This window comes from Hippopotamus amphibius, chromosome 6, assembly GCF_030028045.1.
Source record: "Hippopotamus amphibius kiboko isolate mHipAmp2 chromosome 6, mHipAmp2.hap2, whole genome shotgun sequence".
NCBI lineage: Eukaryota > Metazoa > Chordata > Mammalia > Artiodactyla > Hippopotamidae > Hippopotamus > Hippopotamus amphibius.
The window spans coordinates 56246985-56269780 of record NC_080191.1 but is presented as its reverse complement, the minus strand read 5'-3'; the positions used below and the strand labels follow the sequence as shown (position 1 = coordinate 56269780).

Below are 22796 nucleotides of genomic sequence, written 5' to 3'. Positions count from 1 at the left end.
CCCTTTGGTAACCATAAGTTAATTTTCAAAATCTGTGAGTCTGTTTCTGCTTTATAAACAAGTTCATTTATATCATTTTTAAAAATTAAATTCCACAAATGAGTGCTATCATATGATATTTGTCTTTCTCTGTCTGACGTGCTTCACTTAGTATGATAATCTCTAGGCCCATTCACATTGGTACAAATGGCATTATTTCATTCTTTTTTATGGCTGAGTAATATTCCATTATATATATGAACCACATCTTCTTTATCCATTCCTTTTTGACTCTGTGCTTACTGTAAATGCATATTTTTTCTGAGTGTCACATTGCAGTGCTTAGACCATCAATGGAAAGATGGATGTGAAGAAAACAAAATACTGGATGAAAATATTATACCCAGTATTATTTAGAAGAGTAGAAAGATTGAACCAAAAAAGAATGGAGAAGGAAGATTAGATTAATTCCAGCTAGAAGAAATCAAGGGCCAGCTACAAAGGTCAGGCAGCTCACAGCCAGTGGAAGTGAGGTCAGGGAGGAACCAAGGACATGTCCTGCTGGGTGTCTTGAGTTCACCTGGGGGGACATCCGTGTCATGATTCCCGTGAGGTGGAGGATAGGAAGGAATGGGAAGAGTTCAAGTGTGAGGAGCCTGGTGAGGAATCGCAGAGCTGAGGAGGGGGAGGGGAGCAGAGAAGGGGAAAGTCAGAGGGCAGACACCTCAGAGGATACAGAAGGGGGGTGCCAAGCCCCACCTGATTCTGTGGTGAGTGTAGAGGGGCCTCCTGGGAGAGACAGAGCCCTCAGAGAGTGGGGTGCCAGTTTGGGCTGGGAGAGGACGTGGGCCTCACAAGGTTGAGATGCAGGACAGTGTTTGACAAAGAAAACAAAGACGTATCCTCAGGATAGGAGAGAATAGATGATAGGAGGGGCCTTGCTCTGCTGAAGAAGCCCAGAATGCTAAAGTGACAGGAGGACAGAGACTGTAGGTGGAGAGCCTGGGCCACGCATCCAAGGACAGCGCTCTGTACTGAGGCTTGAGTGCTGTCCATGGGCCCACATACCCCAGCTGGCTTCACGTCATTTCAGGGTCAGACCTGGGGAGACTCTCTTGAATCTCAGCTGACTCACTGTATGTGGTGATGGGGTGAGGGCCGTCTGGACCTCGATGGGCCAGGATGTGGCAGAACTTCTTGATGACCTTGGCAATGGGCCGGTGCTGGTCACCCCCATGGCCACACCTTCCCCTGCCCTGGACAAGGCTGCACACCTGGGGGGCTGATCTGATGCCCAGCTCACACGCTGGTTTTCATCCTAGTGATTCTCTTTCTGTGTGACATGCGTTTTTGTTTTTTAGATTAAGGCCTTCAGTAAAATTATGTTATGCGGATTTTATAGTGGAATTCACAACCGTTCATGCTGGTCACTTGGCACTGGGCCTTTTCCTAAAGGTATACTAAAGTTTCGTGCTTTAAAATAGCCAAAACTATATTTTGGCTTATAACATATTATTTGGCACATGGTAGGTGTTTAATTAATACTAAGGTGTTGATTGGATGATGGAATTTGGATTTTCCAATTGAGTCTACTTTATAAAATATGTAAATTTGTGTCACACATTTTTTTTCAGAAATTACAGGCACCATTTATACGTGGAATCTAAATAAAATGATACAGATTCTCTAAATCTGTAATGATACAGATTTAGAAAATGGACTTACGGTTACCATGGGGAAGGGCGGAGGGGAGGGATAGCTAGGGAGTTTGGGTTGGACATGTACACACTGCTGTGTTTAAAATGGACAGCCAACAAGGATCTACTGTATAGCACAGGGAACTCTGCTCAGTATTATGTAACAACCTAAATGAGAAAAGAATTTGAAAAAGAATAGATACATGTACATGTATAACTGAATCCCTTTGCTGCACACCTGAAACTAACACAACATTGTTAATCAACTATACGCCAATATAAAAGAAAAGGCTAAAACAGTTACAGGCACATTCTCCCAGGCCTGAGTATAATGCTGGGGCAGCTAATGCTCATTAGGGAATCACCAGGTTTCTTTTTATGCACCATTCACTTTATTCTTCTGTGTGTGTGTGTGTGTGTGTGTGTGTGTGTGAGTGTGTGTAGCAGTACTAGTAGGACTAGCAGTTAGTAGCAGCGAGGGGCTAGGATTCCAGGAGGGAGCACTGAAATCTAGTTAGTACTACTGGGATATGAAGTCAAGAAGGACAATATAGAAGACTAGAGAAGTAGAAAATAACAAGTGATAAAATGCTTTTTATGCCATAGTAAGAAGTTAGGACTTAATACTTTTTTTTGGTAATGGGAAGGGACTGAAGATGATTAAGTAAGAAGGGAACAAAGTCCATTTTATGTTTTAATTATACCCCTCTGGAAACAATGGGAATTGTGTGGAAGGATAGGACAGAAGCAAGAAGAATATTAGAAGACTTTTGTAACAGTCTCGGTGAGAGATGCAAGGGGCGCAAAATGAAAGATGATTAAAAGGAATGGAGAGATTCCAGTTTCAGGAAAAGTTAGGAAGTACTGTCAAGCATCTGCAATAGAGAAGGAGCAGGGAAGGATAACACCATTGCTTGCTCGAGTGGCCGGGTTGATGGTGAGCCCGTCAGATGAGAGAACGCTGGAACAGGAGGTGGTTTAGGCCAGGATAGGATGCTGGGCTGGATTCAATCCGTTTGTGGTAACAGAGGATTACCTGTGGAAATGATTTTGAAGCTTGCAGGGCTGGTCTTGATTAGGTATAACAATCAGGGAGTCATCAGCATACAGCAGACAGGAGACAGGGGATGGCCCAGCGTGAAGAGCAGTGAGCTGCAGACTGAGACCTCAGGAAATACCAACCTTTAAAGAGAAAGCCGTGCAGCTGTGCAAACGCAGAAGGCAGAGAAGGGAAGGTCTGGGAGGTAACATCCAAAACACAGCGCTGGGCCGCCCCAGCAGCCCAGAGAGTGGAGAGTTTCACACAGAAGGGAATGATGGATGTTGCAAACACACCAGGGAGAGCCAATGCGATAAGAATCATAAAACATTTTGTCATCTGGCCGACTGGGAGGTTATCGGTGAACTCTGTGAGCATCAAGCTTCTCCTTAAGGTGCACGAGGAGGAAGAATTTGGAGAGAAAAGCTGCTGAGGGCACCCCTTTCCAGAGGCTCTGAGACACCCCGATCTTTTGGGGTGACGATTCGAGTTGAGGGAAGCTGGGGTTCCCTTTCTGAATTAATCAAAGCAAATTATTCAATTTCTAACCATGTGAAATCCATCCCTTCTAAATCCTGGCCAAATATATTAGCCATCTGGACAATATTCAAGAATTGCTCCCCCCACCCCAGCCTCTTCAAATCAATAATAATACAAAAACTGAGGTTATGACATTTTTGCTACCCCTAACCTAGCTATAAAATGTCATAGTTGGGCTACATCTGATGGAAATTAATATTAATTATTTTTGTCTCTCGCATTGGAACTCTTTATTATTCCTCTTAGACTTAACTTGTTTAGGTCTAGGCCTGGTAGACCTATTAAAATTTGCCTGCTGTTTTAGGACCTCACTCAGGAATTACTAATTCCTTGTTAGATAAGAATAAAATCCACTTCTCACTAACATGAAGTTGATTGTATAATAACTCTGCTTCATTGGGTTTTATAAATATGATAATTTTCTTTGCTATAAAATTCATATCTTTGTTTCCAATATCAATATGCTATATATTAATGTACATCTCATGCCTGGGAGCATGTGCTCCTAAGTAAAAAGCAGTTTTCTGCCATTTTTACTTTTTTGTATAAAGAAACATGATTGTTTAAAATCACAGAACCTTCTAAGTGACCAATTTCAAAAGTAATAGCGAATATAGAAAGAATAATAACTTCACATTTCATTCTAAATAGATGTGGTCTTTCCATATTTAAAGATTACACACAAATTCTAATAACGTGCCTTCCTCATGTAAAGCCTACTTTCAAGAGGCAGCATGGACGACAGAAGAAAACCACACTGGAATTAGACCTGGACACATCCCAGTTTTATAATGTGTAACCATGAAATGTTTGGCAACTTGCTTAATCTCTCTGAGCTTTGGTTTCTTCATCTGCAAGATGGGATTCACAACATATATAAACCAGTTATTTAGGGTTCAGTTTTTTCAGGAACCCTTAAATAATCTTTTATCGATAGATATTATTTGCAAGTCTCAGGCTGAAAGGAAATTACCAGACTTTGGCCACTGTATACTTAGCATGTTCTATTTGCATGTTGTCAGTTAATGTAACAGAATGTGTTTTCTATATTCGGTATCCTTGGTCCTTTCTCGCCGACTCTCACGTGAACCAGCACAGGTATAACTCAGCATTCCCGGAGCTTGGACCACACACTTATTGATACCCAGAGTGATGTAATTTCATCACATCCTGGGGTTAAGTGTCCCCACAGATCAGGATTGTTGCCTTCAATCATAGTTGTTCTCAAGGATGCTCCCATCTTATCCCAAACATATTCACACACACAGTCACTGGAAAATCCCCAGGGAGGAATGAATGGATGGGATGGGTAAGTGACCCTGCCAGCTGGCAGATGTTTTTCTGAGTATCAGCTCCTAGGGTTTTAACCTTTTCATTCTACTTTTTGTAACAGAGACACAAGTTAACTAAAGCTAGAAGCTTGAGCTCCAACTTAACTTATGCATTTAAGGACATTGGTGATTACATGCCATTTTAATAACAGTATCTACTAACTAAATAAACGTCCATTTGGCCTTTTTGCCTCCAAGATACTTGCTTTCCACAAAAGCACCCACTAACTTAATTATGACTTACGGGAAAAATTACAGTGGGTTGAAGGAAGAGCTTAAAATAGGATTTCTGTCAACCTGAGAACTGAAGTAGATGATTCTAATGATTGGCGTATATTATATAAAGTACATCTAAATATTCAATTCTGTAATTCTCTTAATTTTAAGGGGAAAAAAAGAAACTCTATATATGCCAAATAGGAGGCTTTGGTTATTTAACTGAACTGACATAGTAGATCCATATTTTAACCAGGCAATAACTTGTTAAATGCAGTTGGCATTCTAAACCTGATAAATGTCCATAAACCTTAAATACGTGGCTTAGAGTTTGAAAAAAAAAATTGAAGATCAATAGAAAAAGGGCATTTTTGAAACTCATCTTTTCATACAGAAGCATGTGTAGAGGGACATCGGCAGCAAAGAGAACAAGTATGAGAAGATGAAGTGATTTTGTTTTCCGTTTCCGTGCAGCAAGAGAAGCAATTAATGTTTACATACAACTGAAACTGGGATTGAAATCCTTTGGAGAATCCACTCTCAAAATGACTCTTTGAAAAATTTTTAAATAAAAAAATATTTCTTGCCTGTTGGTAGTTAAAAACCTTTTCTAATTAATTTGTTCTAAGAATGTATCACCCAAGATCTGTGTTACCCTAGCAGAAGACGTATTAGAGTTCAAAACAGCTTATTATTGGAAAGAATAACTACAATGTTAATAAGATTATGCCTGACCCTTTTTAAGACTAAAGTATTCCTAAATTAGCTGACTTGGGGCCGGGGAGTATCCAGAACATTTTCTAAGTAGCAAAAAAGGAAAACTGGGTTCATTTATGCACACCTCCCAAAATTAAATTTATCCCTTTTGAGTTTATTTCACTTCCATAAAATTTGAATGACTCTTTTCAAATGTCCTTAGAAAGATGTAATTATCAAAACCCCATACACATAAGAATAGATTTTTTTTTCCAAATAAGGGTAAACTTAGAAACTTTTTCAGTTTTCTTTTATTGTTGACTGAAACATTGTATTTATAAAGGCAACATAGCCCTCTAGTGGACAAATTTTTAATAGCAGATTATTTTACTTCTGAGAGGTTTTAAGTTTATGAAATAAAAGCTTAAGCAAAATGAAACACTTGTTTTATAATATATAATACATGATTATGAAAAATAGGAGGAATACTTATAGGAGCAATGTTTTTTGAGACAAGTGTTGCGTAATATTTCCACACACACATTTCTAACCACCATTCCCATCCTTAATTACACACTCCATTCAAAACCAAGTTCTTTTACCAAAATGTAGAAATAAAAGAGATAAGGTTCAAGTCATAGGTTTCATTATAGCTTGAGTTCGTATTTGTCTGAAATTGTAAATGGTATATGGTTACTGTTCCGCCCCCACCCCCACCCCCACCCCCGGCTGCCTTTTTTTCTTGCTTTTTGTTGTCCTTTCTAAGCAATGCATCAGTGCGCCTCTCCTTTCCGAATTCCCTTCTCCCCCGGTGTTGTCTTTGATGGTGGGAGCGAGTTGTACATCCCAGAGATGCTCTTTACAGTAACAACATCTGTTCTGGTCATGAGCGACATCTATTGTGTATTCCGTCCTCTGGGCAATACCTCCTATAGACTGGTAACTGTGGGGTAATGCCGATAGAAGGCGCTGTTTCCTTCAAGACATGGGATTGTGGTAGGAGGTTTACCCTTTCCAAACATTCAAGAGCAATGCAGTTTTGTAAATACCTGAAAATGTAAAATACCACAACTAATTCTTCTATATCAAGAGAAGAAGCATCACACAGCATGAAACAAGAAGTCGGAAGGCGTGAGTTCCAGTGCTGGGCCTGATGTGTTTTAGGTGCGTGTATGGAGCAAGTCAACCTCGGTGACTGCTTCCTCTTCCATCAGATGGGAGTGATTAATAACAAAGCCCCTGCTTACCTTCCAGGACTGTTATGAGGAAGAAAAGGGAAGGTGTTATATGAGGAAGTGTTTTATAATAACAGTAAGGTGTAAGTTTTTATTCCCTCGAGCTGAGATAAAAAGCTCTTCGATAAACTTGGAATTGTCATTTTAATCTGTCACCAATTTGCTCTTCCATTAAATGAAGCATGTGTAATAATTTGCCTTTTCGCCGCAAGTGTAGAACCTTTGCTTTCAACCTTGTGTAGTAGGTCACTACCATTGTCCCCATTTGAATGGGGAAAATAAAGCTTGGAAAGCCAAGATCATCGTAAAGGAGATACATTCGAGATTTGGAGTCCACCTCATTGTTTTCTTGGCCCGTTACATAACTGCACCTCCCTGCCTATTCTAACTGGTTGCTCGCATCCTGAAACATCTGATCTGTCCATTTTGCTGTACATTGATACCATGCTCTTTTACAACTCTACACATGATTTTTTTCCCCTCTGCGTGGAATTCCCTTTGTCTAGGTCTCCCTCTGGCAAACACATCTATTTCCACTCTCACTGCAATGCTCTGTGATGCCTGTTTACCTGTCAGAGATCCTCAGTTTCAGAGCCTTTGTCTTGTTCAGCTTGACTTTCCAACCCAGACACCGTTGCATAAATCAGGCATATCACACATATTTGTATATCCTTGTTGACTTTTAAGTGAAGTCGTAGTATTATTTTACCATGATATTTCGACTGAGAAAAATGAAACATTTAAATAACTTACCAGTTCTTTTCCAGAATCTGAAGGAAGTTGATTCCATTTTTGCAATGGGAAATTTTTGAGGTAGAAGTGCTAAATATGAAGGAAAAGCTGATAGCACAATGTGAGAATATTAAAATAATGAATTGCCTTTACCAGTGACAGTGGTTCTTTCTTGAGCCTTGATATCATACCGTATTAAATTTAAGCATCTTAATAACTCCTCAGTTGAGTGTTTGTATAAAGATATATGGTTTTGTCATCAGTCTCTATCCCAGAGTTACCATGGCCACTACAAAATTTTCATCTTATCTGCAACCATTTCAAGGATTTTCCCAAGAACCAATTGTTTTTCTTAAAAAAAAAGTAAGCTGTCTTCCAAAATAGGCCCCACATGTAGCCATGATGATGAACCAATAGCTAAACTCAATAAAGGGCGGTAGGTAATGTTTTCCCCACTCCACTATCCAAACTCCCCTATAAACAAGCAAAAAATCCACCCACACACAAAAAGGGCATATTTCCTTATTTTCTGAAATATACCAAATGTGTTTCTCTCTTCTCAAAGTCACTATTCAAGAACATCTCTAATGGGAATTTATATGCTTGTTTTAATATTCTTAGCATGGGCTATTGGTTTTTTCTTCCATAAAATACTTAAACTTTGATCAAGACTCCACAGTGAACATTGTATATGTATTCTGTTTTTTTTTCATAGCTTTAGTTATGAAAAAAAGTGAAAATGTTAGTTTAAAATACTACAAGAATTGTAAAAGTGAAAAAGAACACGTCGCCACATGACCCCTCTCAACTGTTAAGCTTCATGTTTTCCTTTTAGAGCTTTTCTCAAGTGCATATAATATATATATACACATATATATATATATATCATATTATATTATATGTTGATCCAGAGCAAATGTGTCCTGTATTTTATTACCTTAAAAAAACCCACCGTATTACTTAGAGCAGGACCAAGTGAAATAGGGGACAGACGTTAGTCATCCTAAGACAGAGACGGCAAACAGTCTAGTACCAAATTTCCTATCATTTTCTCCATTTCTCTTCATCTTAAAATGGCATTATCAGTGGTTCTTGATAACTCAAACTTTGAAACCAATTTTCAAAGAACAGTCCAAAAGGACAGTTAGTTAAGAAGGACACATCGATTGCCAACGTTCAATTTCTTTCTACAGGGCCATGTTGTGTCCAGCATCAGATCAAGAAATGGAGCAAACGGTGAACAGCTAGGCACTTACTGAATGTCTGTTATAAGTAGTTTTAGGACAAATGTGTGTCCCTGTTTTACCGTCTGTAGAAATAAAAGATACGAACACAACCCAATATTTCGTCACGATCACTCTAACATGGTGGCATTTGGGATGTTTGTAAACATCTCAAAAACAGATACAAGAGCCAGAATTCATGTTCAGAAACTTGTGAATCGTGTGTGGATTCCAGCTTTGTCACTCTGAGGCAAAGACACAATGGAAAACACAATTTTTTTCAAAGACGTTGTATAAAATAAGGATACCTGCATTAGTGTGGCACACTCTGTAGGACACTGTGTGGAAATGTAACCGAAATAAATTCTCAAGGAGTTTATTACTTAGTCAGCAAGGCAAGCTCATTTTCTCCTTTTTTTTAATAGTTCCTCACTATGTGCACACACACATATCTGAGCTCAGTGAAGCTTGGCAGAAGGAGTACTGATTTCCTATGTAAATGTGATCTGTCTAGAATTTACCCCCAAAATTGCATCTTTTATACACTTGGTGTCATTAGTTTCTCCCAGAAAATTTCACGGAATATCGTCAATGGTGTATTCCTATCTCCTCCCACTCGCTTTCCCATAATTACCGGAAATACATCAAATTCCAAAGAGGCACTCTTCCTCAAAGACACTTTGAGAAATTAATGACTCTGTCCTCCAACACATTCCTGACATGCAGACACATTCACAGCGCCCACAGCCAGAGACCCAACCAGTGGTGCTACTCTCTCTGAATCCAGTCTCACTGCTTCTTAGTGGCTCCCCTATATTGAAGGATGAGAGGGGTCTGGAATTGCTGTCTCCCTGCAGAGCAATCCTCAGTCTTTGGACGCTTGAGTAACAATCGGCTATAGTTTCTGCTTCCCAGAATTCCTTGGGCCACACCACATTTGTGAAAGGTTTCCCCTTTTCTGCACCAACAAACCTGCCACTTTCCCTAGAAACTGGTAGAGGAGAACTTAATTTATTTCACTATGACATTTTATTTTGTTCATTGAAGTACCCTTTTTCTGATTGAAGAATCCTTTCCAGTTCCCATTGGGTTCTCTTTTCTCGAGGTGGTCCCCTTTCTCAACTAAATTTTCCATCTAGTCTCACTTTCAGTTGTAGAGGGCCCTTTTGCCTTCAGGTCTTTGTTGCATTCTCTCCATCCTCACCCTTGCACCTGAGAATGAATGAATTAAGGAGACATTGTCTCAGCTCCCCTTAGCAGATGTTCCAGATTAATAATAGCTACTTGTTGGAAGCCTTTGTGCAATAAGCCACAACCATGTTTGGTGCTGCTTTTCTCCACCCACATAAGTAGTCTATTGCCTCAGTGCCTATCAGAGAGCATGGTTTAAAATAACAGTTACAGGGTCGTTCAAGAGAAATGGGTTCAAATTCCAATCATACTGCATATTCAGTGCCTGCCTTTGGGCCAACCTACCAGACAGCTCTGTGCCTCGCTTGCTCATCTATAAAATGGGGATAGTAAAATTAAAGGTAAAAAGACAGTGCCTGGCACATAATAGGGACTAGAAAATAATAGTTTCCATTTCCCTTTGTTGAATAAATAATCAATGAACTGAAAGAGGCATCATCCCAACTTCCTTTGCTCTCTGACAGGCTCTCATGAAGCTTCTTGGCTTCTAGACAGAGGGATCGATTTGCTAATCCGATAGCCTGGCTTTTCCAAGGCCACCGGATTTTCCTCCCCACCCTGCTTCTCAGAATCTGCGCATCACCTCCGCATCACGTTGTCTGCATCTAGAACTCTGAGTGTTTCATGCCACAAAACTGCTCAGCTGCAGTTTACCTGAATCAGACAATTCTTATTCTTATTCTGGGTTGCTAAAGCCCATGGGATTATCCTAGGTCCTGTAATCTTATAGAATTCCCAAATTTATATCCCAGATATACAGAGACACCTCCCACCCAGTGCTGTCCTATCCAGAGCCTCAGAGTGACTGGCTTTTCCCTCTCAAGATGTTGGAGGTTTACTTAAGGGATGAAAAGGCAAAGAAAAAGTCAAATATAAATCCTGTTGCTCCAACTTGAGTGGATGGAGGAATGATGGTATCAGTAACAGAAAACCTGGTTTGCAGAGAAGGGTGATGTGAACTTAGGGAATTCTGTTGTAGATTCTGATACACTTTATCTTTTTTGCTATCAGTGGGGGAAAGTCAGTGGAAGACAAACGATGAACAGAACTAACCAAAAGTCAAAATGGCATTACACCAAAGCATAATGTAATGATATATATCCAATATTAAAGCACATATTCCTGTAGGTATCTCGGAGATTTTAAGTAATTCAAATTATGCCAGGATGAAGTCAGGGCATATATCAGTATCCCTTTTTTGAGGTTATGATTTACTTTATTAAATAATGATTCTCTTTCCTTTAGTTGACATGGGCTTACCTGTCATTTAAAAATGGTATTGCTTGTACTCTAAATACTTTCACATAGTTGAAAATAAAATTCTTCTGTGAGATATTTTCCTGGAATTTTTTTTTCTTTTCTTTAAATAATTGGTTTTCCCTTGACAAAATAAAGTGTTATACTACATTACAGCCTCACTGTTAGGAATGAAGAGAGAGGGGAAAATGCAGGAAGACCCACACATCCCACAAAAATGGAGAGTATCCAGGTCCTAGAGGAATGGTGAGTGTGATTCATGTTGTAATTGTGTCTTTCATGCTTATACTGTGTAATCTTCCCGGTGCTTAAATATAATCTCTTGCTTCCCAGTAACTCCTCAAAATGGTGTTGTGAAATGAACGCATACTCAGCCTGGAAGATCTTATTTTGTGATTGCAACTGCTTTTTATCACTTTTTCTGTTAGCTCTGTTAAACTATCAGCTAAAACATTGCTTGAGTTTATCCTTCTCTTTCAAAAAATAATGATTGATACATGAAGTCAAAGTCGAAATGGCATTACACCAAAGAGTAATGTAATGATATATATCATTAATGAGATCTATATATATAAAACCCTGCCTCCCAAATTTCCCTAATTCTTTACTTCCCTTTTCTAAGAATTTTTTTAAGTTGTTCTGTTTATTGAAGAGTCTAAAATACACACAAAAAAAGATATGGGATTACCTAGGAAAGTGAGAAAGGGCACCCTGCTGGTCCTTGGTCCCATTTCCATCGGAACAGACTGTAATCAAATATTTTCTCCAAAATGAGAAGTTGAAATGCAGTATCTACAGAATAGAATTAAAATACAACTAGATTATTTGTATAATAATAGGTGCTTTTTCTGCTTCTTATGAGAAGGTTTTAATTTTGATGCTTCATAGTAATTTTTCTGTCTTTTAAACTTTTTTAAACGAATGAGGAAGTTCAGATGTCTTGGAATAAAAGCAAATCTGTATAAAATATTTGGTCAAAGGGTAAGAAAAAACAAAACATAAGTATTTTTCGACCAAATGTATTTTAGGTTGGAAAATTATTAAACAGACCAATGAATGGGAAACAAAAGCAGGATTAATTTAACCATAGGAATCTCCAAGCTTCTCTCCTTTATTTTTTTGATGTAGAGGCAAAGGAAGTAATAACTGGTGGTTTCTGCAGGAAAGTAGTCCCTGAAAACCTGAATATAGATATCTAAAAAGTCCCTGATGTCATTATAAATATTCTGTGCTTTTTAATTGTGATAACTCCATTCATAGGTAACAATTCACTCATATTTACCAGAATAATTATTAAAGTTTAGGAAAATATGTGACGAGTGCACACAATGTATTCTTATTTTTGATTTAGTGAAAAATGAAAATATAGTGACCAGAGGTGAAAAGAAAAACTATCTCATGGCTTAGAAATTAAAATCTGCATCAGATACAAACAAAAACGTTCGGTTTGCCTTTCAATGTATAGTCTTAAAGTAGATTGTCATGCTTCAGAAATATCCAAGCTTCATTAGGAATCTATGATGACCACGTGCATAGTGTGTATAGTCCCTTGCTACCAGAATGCTTGACTGCCTAACACGTAGCTTGTACCTACATGAATTTTTGTCAAGACAGAAATAACTAGCCCAATCCTGGCAGATGTTTGCCAGGTCAGGCTGCACTGAGTCACAGTGACCACTAGATGGCAGCAATTGAATGGCATTTCTATCTGCTTCTCCCTGTAACTGCACCAAACTTGCCTTTGACAATAGCCCCATTCTGTCTCTGCAGCCAAAACCCCACTTCAGATGAAGTCTTGTCCTGGTCTCAAAATTTTGACAAGATGATGAAGGCCCCAGCAGGAAGAAACCTCTTCAGAGAGTTCCTCCGAACAGAATACAGTGAAGAGAACCTACTTTTCTGGCTTGCCTGTGAAGACTTAAAGAAAGAGCAGAACAAAAAAGTAATTGAAGAAAAGGCCAGAATGATATATGAAGATTACATTTCTATACTATCACCAAAAGAGGTAAAAATCTGGAAAACACTGATGTGGGCTTCTTAGACCATGGGTGAACCTAAAAGGACCTCTGTCCAAATTGAGTAATGAATGCCTGGGGTGTGGATAGGCTAAAAGGCTTGTCTGGGTAGATAATCTAGATTCCAATCTGAGAATCTACCTGAACACGTGTTTCAAGTTTAGGTCTCCCCACTGTGATTTGATCATTTATCTCTGGCTGAATCACATGATAGTCTACTTGCTTTTCACGACTAACATTAGGAAGCCTGGTAAATATAATTTGCCATGACTTAAATTGGAAAAGAAGAACTTACTCTGGGGAGGTGTTTCTTAAAGTATGATCCCCAGATCACCTGTGTGGGAATCACCTGGAACATTTGTTTGAAAAGCACATTCTTGCGGCTGACACAGGACTTCTGAAACTGAATTTTGGGAAACAGAGTCTAGGAATCCATACCTTTAACAAGCTTTACACATACATACTACTTTGAAAACTTCTGGTATAGGGGAAAAAACAAAAAACCCTGCCATGTTGTTGCTTATAACAGAATTTTTACAGAGCTGAAGAATGACCCTTTATGACCCATTAATATTCTTGGAGGAGAGATGTGTAATGGCAATTGTTTTACTTGTTCTGGTTTTCCTGCTATTATAAGTGCAAGTTATTTTTCCCATTGCCAGAATGTTCCTAATAAATAAGGAACATTTCAAGCAACTGTATTAACTTCTTTCCATTAACTTTTTCTGGGCCTTGGTATTCAGTTGATTTGTTTACAAAAATAAAAATATAAAGGGGCACAGAGGATAGTAAACCGAATCTTGAATTGCAGCTATAAGGCCCTTGTGGGGCTACTACATTCTCCCCACCAAATGATGTGGCCAGTTAGTCATGGTCCTCCTCACTGCTGTACCCTGATTCAACCTCAGAAACTCTCTTAACATGGTCCTCAAAATAGCCACCACAAACCAATCAGAGTTGGGAATCCAGTTCCCATTTTGGAGCTAGACAGTCTGGCTTTTCTACCTCTGAAACTGTAACTGTTTCTACTTCGAATATTTTTTAAAGAACATGAACATTTGAATCATTTATAAAATGATAATAACTAAATAGCTGAAAATTGTTAGGACTTTATTCTTAACCAGAACCTCAGTTTTCTTCACTAGACTTTCATTTTACTTTAATTTGATGGGGTCATCATGTTCCCCTTTGTTAAATGTAGAGGAGGTCTACGTTCTTAAAATTATATATACATAGCATATTTCCTTCATGAAGCCAGTGTGCTGAAAATTACATTTCATTGTTTTAAGATCATGTTGTATGCATTTTTAATAATTTGAACATTATGTTATAAAATAGATGTTTACAGTCAGGAGGCAATATATCTTCCACTCTTTGTATAGCATACATTTCAAGAGGGGAAAATGACCAATTTTTAAATTAAAAAATAAAAATAAAAAAACACTCAAAAAACAGCATTTCTTTCAAAAGCAAATTTTCTTTTTTGTCCTCAAAGGGAAAACAAATGGAGGTAATAATGGGGAATTTCAGGCTAATGGTAGCCTTGCCACGCATCACAGACGCCAGCGGCAGCTTGTATTAAGTATCGAAAAGACAAACCCAGCAAAATAAAGAACTTTAATAAAAAGTCTGCTTACAAGTTATGACCAATTTAAACAGCATTGAGCTATTGAACAAAGAAATATCTATAAATGCTGAAACAACTGTAAGACTTACCAGAACTGAAGAAAACTATGTATGTTCCAGTATCTAGTGATGGCATTGTCCTTCCCCAGGGCTGCAATCCAGCCCTGCCACTTACCCATCTGTTTAACACTAAGCAACTCACTTCAGTGCTCTGCAGCCGTAGGGACCTTGTTTTGTAGAATGAGGGCGTGGAAAAAGCTCTGAAACCCACTAAATCTATGACTTTCAGGCTCTGCTGAATGACAGTTTTTATGACAGAAGAACTGTTTGCTGCTTCTGATGTGACCCTAAACTTCCAGTTGCTATCTGGGAGAAAAAAGCAAAAAAGCCTATTTAAACACCAGAATTATCTAAAAATAATGCATATGTGAAAGACGTGGGTCCTGTGTGTGCACATGGACAGATGCTTCTTCACGCAAAATTGTGTGAATTTAGCACTTTCAGTCATTTAAATCAGTTTTTCTGAACAGCACTCGTGATGGTACTTCCCTAGATTCATTTCTTCATACATGCATATTTTCATTTTAAAAATATTTGTTGAGTACTTCCTATGAGCCAGGTACTGGGTAGATGTTAGGGAGATGATGGTGAACATTGGCCTGTACCTTATGGAAGACAAATCACGTCAAAAACAAGTAACTAAAAATCATGATAAATATTATGATGGGGGTGGAGGTCAATGATGGAGTTAGAATCGGATTAGTCAGGTAAGGTCACTCTGAGAAGGTAAAATTCAAGTTGATATAAAGTCTAAGACGTTGAGTCTGAGGTGTCATTATACACATGCTCAACTATTATCATTACTATTATTACCTTATACTGGGCTTAAATTTTGTTGTTGACAAAATGGTCTTATGTATATTATTACAATATACGTCTCACAAGAATCCTTTAGCCTCTAGGACAGATGGTACCATTTTACAGCACAGGAAATTGATTCTCAAAGAGGTAAAACAAGGACATTGGATTAAATCTGGTAGAGAGAGAACAGAATCCTAAGATCACCTGATTCAAATGTGATGCTCTCTCATCTGCTGATCAGTTATTCCATTGTCTAGTATTCTACTCCTGATACTACTGTGGATTTCTGTGAACCCAAACTTAGAACTTGAGACATGATGAGAATTTAACCACGTTTCTGAGCTCTCCTTCAGAAGCAAGATAAATTTTCCCATCATTTGTACTCCACTAGGAATACGGTTACTCCACTTTATCCTGCCAGTGATCCTTGCTCCAAGAAATACATTCCAATAATCAGTCCTATTTGCAGTTTATAATTATTTTCAGTAGAAATAACCAACACAAAATAATATGACTAAAAATGCACGTGGTAAAAGTGTATTAAAACAGATAGGAGAATCAGATACCCTTCGGATCTATAAGATTTTACATGACAAGACCAAATTTAGTTAAAATTATAAAGAACATTTCCAATGGTAGAGACTCTAATTGGTAAAATTGAATGTGGACTTATAAAGGAAAAAGAAAAAAAATAAACAAAATTTTACTTAGAAAAGAATCATAAATAAAGCAGCTTCAGTAAAATTAAAAATAAAATGGAAAAAATGGGAGAAAAATTAAATCATGTGTAAAAAAAACTGTACAAGAAATTAACTTAATTAACTTAGGAGGGTCTTTATGAGGGTGAAAGACTTTCAGTGGTAATTCATCATTTTCAGTATAATTCCACCAAAAAAATATCCAAAGAGTCAAAATTTCCATTGCATCTTGATGGCTAGAAGAGGAAAGCAGAGTCAAAACTTGGTGTGCTCCCTTTCAGCGATACTCACCTATTTTTACATGAATTGGCTCCATCGCTAGGAAATCTATCAAGCATAGTATATAATTCAATTTGACCCAGGTTTTCCCAGCCACACTAGCAGATTTCTGTTTTCATTCTCCCCACTTTACCCCCACACTCTTGTTGAACCTTTAGCTGTCATTTCATTTTCCTCCCAACTAGCTTGTGGAGTTGCTGGTGGATATTTTTGTTTGCAAGCCACATGCTGTTCTTCCCTGTCTCCTACTCCCTGTGGGAATGGATGCTTCCAAGTTCACTGAGTCCTATCACACAGTCACTCAGCGCTTTTTAAAGCTTCAGTTACCACCTTTCAATACTGCCAACGTTTCCAGCACTGCTAAAACTGCCGGTTAAATGCTGCCAAGTCTATCAGTGCTGTCTTGCGCCCTGTCCCACAGTAGCAGATCGTTTTTTAACTCTGTTATTGTTGCACTGCATCCCTGCCTTCACCTCATCTAAATGGGAGCCTGTGAGGACTGAGTAAGAAAAGAAGTTTCCATTGCACAGGGACAACTTGTCTTGTGCTACCACTGTCTCTTCCCCTAGGATGAGTTCCTTACAGGCAACTCCTCAGTCCCTTATGCATTGGACCCGAGACAAGATGGCCTTATAAGCCATCCAATCATGGGTGGATCCTAGGGTGACTGTGGCTCAGGCCCATGCTGGGATCCACCCCCACTAACTTGTGTTATAGATGTTCCACAATCGAAGCACAAAGATGCCACAAGATGAAACTATAGACTGTTATAGTCATGGGCTTTATCCTTGTTATTTGACCTCTCTACACTTCTTTTGACTGACAGACAACCTTTTCAAACAAACAACCAGATATTAAGGTAAAATATTTTATTTTTTAAGTGAAAATAGAAAATGTGTTTTTCTTACAGATTACTAACTGTTGAAAGGTACTATTTTCTGTACTATTTTTACTGCTGTTTTTAATTTGCAAAAAATTTAAATTATACAATGAAGACAACTCATTTAATAATTCAAATTATTTTATTTCTCTGTCTTAAGATAACTAATATTATTCTAGCTACTGATAAACTGTTATCAGTTTATCATATGTTAAACATGTTAAATATATATGTTAGGGAACATATATGTTTAATAGCATATATTTAATTATGCTATTATTTAAGAAATAAATGACCTTGTTTCTCTGTCAGTAATCTAATGTTTCTTTCTCCAGTGAAACAAAAAGTTCCCAAGTTTGAAAGTAAAGAGCACCATTTACAGAAATAGTATTGGGTTGGCCAAAAAGTACCTTCGGTTTTTAAGTAAAAATAAAAGACATTTCTTCATTTTCACCAAGAACTTTATTGAACACCATATTCACTCTTTTGTTCCACTACCTTCTGCCATTTTTCGGGCAACTTCATAATTCCATCTTCCCAAAACTTTTTATCTTTTTGAGCAAAGAAGTGTTCCAGGTGCCTTTTACACTCTCCCAGGGAATTGAAAGCTTTTCCATTCAGAGAATTGTGTAAAGACCGAGATAAATGGAAATCAGAAGTATCAGTGTCTGGTGAATATGGTGGGAGCAGTACTTGTTGGAATTAATGTCTGGTTTTCCGGAAGGAGTTCATAATAGGGGACTCCCTTCCAATCCCACCATATACACAACATTACCTTCTTTGGATGAAGACCGGCCTTTGGTGTGGTTGATGGTGGTTCATTTCACTTGCTCCACAATCTCTTCTGTCCCACATTATTGTACAGTATCTGTTTTAAAAACAGAACGTTTTCATTACATTTAGGTAGAGAATCGCATGCAGAAATACAGTCAAGAAGGATTTTTTTCACTTAACTTACGTGGAACCCTAACATCAAAGTGATTAACATAACCAAGCTGGTGCAAATGATCTTCAGTGCTTGATTTGGATATTTTGAGTATGTCCACTATCTCCCACATGGTATGAAGTTGATTATTCTCAATTAATGTCTCAATTTGATGGCTATCTCAACTTCAATGGGTCTACCAGACCCTGGAGCATCATCCAGTGAGAAATCTCCAGCACAAAACTTCGAAAACCACTTTTGACACGTTTGATCAGTCACAGCACCTTCTCCATACACTGCACAAATCTTTTTTGCATTTCAGTTGCATTTTTACCTTTCTTGAAAGAATAAAGCATAATATGCTGAAACTTTGGTTTTTTTCTTCCATCTTCAGTATTAAAATGGCTATGCAAAAATTCACCAATTTTGATAAGTCTTTTTTTAAATCCATGCTGATGTAACAGCTATCACATACAATCTAACAAAATCGTTTCGAATGGAGTTAAAGACAATTAAGTGCTACTAGAGCCATCTTATGGAAAAAAACCAAATGAAACTTTTGGTCAACCCAATAGAATGTGTTTGTTAAGATTCACTTTACCATAACACCACATTTCAGAATAAGATCTATCAGTTTAAATTCCAATGTCAACATTTTCCTGTTGAGTAGAAAAGCAAATGATATTTTTAAATGAAAAGCTTAGATAAAAATTCTGTGATTTTTATTACTTTGTACTTGATGATGCCCTCCTATGGCAATAACACAGAGAATAAAAGTTTAATGATCCATTTTCAGTACATCTTTTCTTTTTTTCTTTAGAATTTAGAGAGAAGAATATATAGTTCAGCCAAGAAATGTATGATGTTTTCTATATGTAAGTTAGTCTAGCTAAACCACAGAAATTTAGTGTGGATCACCATTTCCTGACACATCCTCCCCTAGCAGCCATCCCTGGAGTATATCAAGGAACCCAATATCACATGGGCTGTTGAGCTCAGGCATCTGGGGACACCAGATGGAATATGAGTGGCTTCCATCATAGGAACTGTTTCTGATCCCGGGCTTTGAGTCCAAATATTGGGTGGGAAAAGAAGCCAAAACCAAAAAGGCTTTTGCAAAATGCTTGTGACAAAACATTTAGCTAAAAATATGAAAGGTTTGTATAGACTTGAGTACATCGTGAGATAGATAACTATGGATCACGATGTCCTAGTCTTAGTTCAACAGTGAGACCTACTGACACCAGTCAGGACTCAGAGGTGGTTTGCCTCTTAGAAGGTTTTGCTAACATGCCATTTCAGGGCAGAGCTCAGTTCTGTTCCCCAAGTGTGCATTTATTGCTATTCAGTTTTCCCCCCTTCCCATTCCAACATGCCCTACCAGTTCCAATGGTTTAGCATTTAGTGAGGGGAAAAACAAAACAGAACAAAACAAAAAACAAAACTGAATCACTTGCAGAATTTAATTTCTTTACACTTTTCAAATAACACCTTATGATTACTTGAATGGGTCTTCTGAATTCCTACTTACATTTCTCCTTTTAAAGATTGCAATTCCAGCAAATGTTCTGCGTAATCTTTAGTAAGAGACCTTCGGATGTATTCCTCTGTAAGGACTACAGAGTGTCCTATGCCATGGCAGGTAGATATAAAACCCGAGGAGTGCATGCTGTGGTTTAGCTCTCCTCGGCCCTTCTACATTCCTGGTGTCCTCCTTCTGATACAGGAGGACTTGTTGGGATATGAAACTGTTGGGAATCCGCACTTACTATACACATTAAGTTTTGACAGAAAACTGCTCTCTGCCAGATTTTTATCTTGTTCCATGAAGAGAGTCACCCCCAGCGGTCACATAATAGGAGGAGGTAAATTTGTATTCTGGCTAGGGAATTCTCTAGCACCGCAACAATGAATAGAAGTTGTCAAAAACTCCTGAGTGAATGCATAGAAAGATACATCCAAGTAAGCCAAGGCATCTAAACTAAAATTCTGGTTCAAAAGTTGGTTTTTGTTTGTGTAATTCAACTTTTGGAGGATAAAAGTATGCCAGGTTATGCAACCTTTGAAAACATAACCTCAAGGTTTTAGGTTCCTTTTTCAGGTTTCTCTGAAATGTCATGCACTGTGGTTACTTAATTGAGATCTTTTCAAAAATATTATTTAATGTATCTGCTCTTATTTCTTTTTAGGTCAGTCTTGATTCTCGAGTTAGAGAGGTGATCAATAGAAATCTGTTGGATCCCAATCCTCACATGTATGAAGATGCCCAACTTCAGATATATACCTTAATGCACAGAGATTCTTTCCCAAGGTTTTTGAACTCTCAGATTTATAAGTCATTTGTTGAAAGTACTGCCAGCTCTACTTCTGAAACTTAATCTTTATTTTTTAAAAAATCATTTTGGAGGGCTGGGATAAGAAATAAAAGTAGTTAAATAACACCTGAAACTGAGTTCCTGGAGAACTACAGTTTAGCATTCCTCAGGCTACTGTGAAAATACAACCATATGGTCTTTGTCTCCATTTTTTTATCAAGGTTATCCGTGGTTAAGTTTGGAGAAAATACCACATGAAACAATGAATTGCCAAATTAAGTTTGTTTTGTTCAACACGCATTCTACTTGCAAGCAAACTGTATTTGTAGTCCTATGAACAGTCTCCTAGCATATCCAGAGACTGCATGTGCAAAGTAAAACTGCTTCATTTGCCATGTAGTTGTTAATATTTAATCCAATGGCATAACTTATATCTGTATTTAAGGACTTTTGTGCAATATGGTCTTATAGAAATAATTGCCAAAAAGTTTGCTGTGGTTTGCATTTTTAAATATAATCTAAGACAGAAAAAGCCAATTTTTAAATTGTAGCTATGATATTCAATATGCCATATACTGTGTTCAGTACACTGATTTTGAAACCAGTATTTCTGTACATGAAAAAAAGAGCTATTTATCTCTGTCTGTTGGAAAATCCTAATGGAGAATTCCTCTGGTTGTTCACTGCCAAAACTGTGGCATTTTCATTACAGAAGACTTTGCTATGTTAAAAATATATATATATGTGTGTGTGTGTGTGTATATATATATATACAAAGAAAAGAGAAAAAGCACAAAACAATTTGAAGATATTCTATCTCAATGACAGAGTGATATTGTTTTTAATTGTAATAGAAGCAAATGAATCTATGTGTATATCAGATGTCCAATACTGTAATTAATTTATTAAATACTGGCTCTCCAGTTCTTAAATGGTTGTGTAAAGTATGTACTTTAGCAAGAAAAAAAAATAAGCTTGATAACTTAGTTTTGGAATAGGAAGGAAGGATTGAATAAAGGAATGCCTATATGTAGCATCATACAACTTTTGATGAATTGCGCCTGTGCTGTGGCATATTTTCCTTGAAAGTGAAATCCAATGAAAAGCTAAGTTTTTAACCAAGAGAAGTTTTATAAGCGTTCTCTAGAAGATAATTCTCTACTTAAGACCTTAACTGTTTTCACATAGTATCTTAAAAACGACTTATTTAAAAAAGTTAAAACCAAACCATTCTCATTCATAATTGGAAGGCAGTACAGTGCTCAAATCTTCTAGCTGCCATATTATTTTTTATAAGTACCACTAAATCTTTAAGACAAAAAATACTTGCCTGACATTGGCATGTACTTTTGACATTCAAGAAAACAGTATCCTATCGTGCACACAAACACAGAAGTCAGTGTCATATTTATATCAAGATGCTACATTTGAATATTAATATCCCCTGGAGGCTATTTTTTTAATCTTAAACTTAATAAATATAATATTGAGTAAGCGAAAATGAAAGTTTTAAAAATATTTATATCCACTGAGAATACTGGCCTTATATTAAGGATGTTATTAAAATTATAAGTTTCCTTTGTCATTTTTTTAACTACCTCTCATTTTTTTAATTTATTAAACTTTTTTTAAAAAAAACAAGTTTGGGGTTTTCTTTTTAAAATTTATTTTACTTGAAAGGTTGGCATCGTAATTTTCTTTTTCCATAAACATAGACATTTCAAGAATTGTTTTTTTAAGTGAACTTGATTTTCTAATTTATATAGAATTCAGGAGATATGATTAAAAGGGCTATTGTCTATTCCCTATGCAAATATTTTAACTGTTGCAGTGTTTGACAAAATGGGATTAAAAAAAAAAGTTTGCAGAGTAGAAAACGAATCGTTCTGTTTACACTGGCGTTGCTGACTATCCTACCATATTCAGCACTTTTAAATACATTATTTATGAAAATGTAGTTAAAATACAAGATAGAAAATATTTATAATAATCATTTCTTTTAACAATTGCCTGTTTTTGTCTGAAAGTGTTAGTGTGTTAAGACATGCTTTATCCATGTCA

At 37.3% G+C, this 22796-nt stretch overlaps 1 protein-coding gene across 2 annotated transcripts in view; it reads left to right on the top strand.

Moving 5' to 3' along the window:
* The window catches only part of RGS17 (regulator of G protein signaling 17), an 87494-nt gene extending 66016 nt beyond the window's left edge, over nt 1-21478 (top strand). Inside the window, exons 3-5 of one of the 2 annotated variants that reach the window (XM_057738911.1) lie at nt 11293-11382; nt 12907-13141; nt 20610-21478. In XM_057738911.1, coding sequence (XP_057594894.1) covers nt 11293-11382; nt 12907-13141; nt 20610-20798 — 514 coding nt within the window. In that variant the 3' untranslated portion in view covers nt 20799-21478. The remainder of the gene's footprint in view (nt 1-11292; nt 11383-12906; nt 13142-20609) is intronic. The other variant, XM_057738912.1, reaches the window with a different exon arrangement.
* The last annotated feature ends 1318 nt before the right edge of the window (nt 21479-22796 follow it).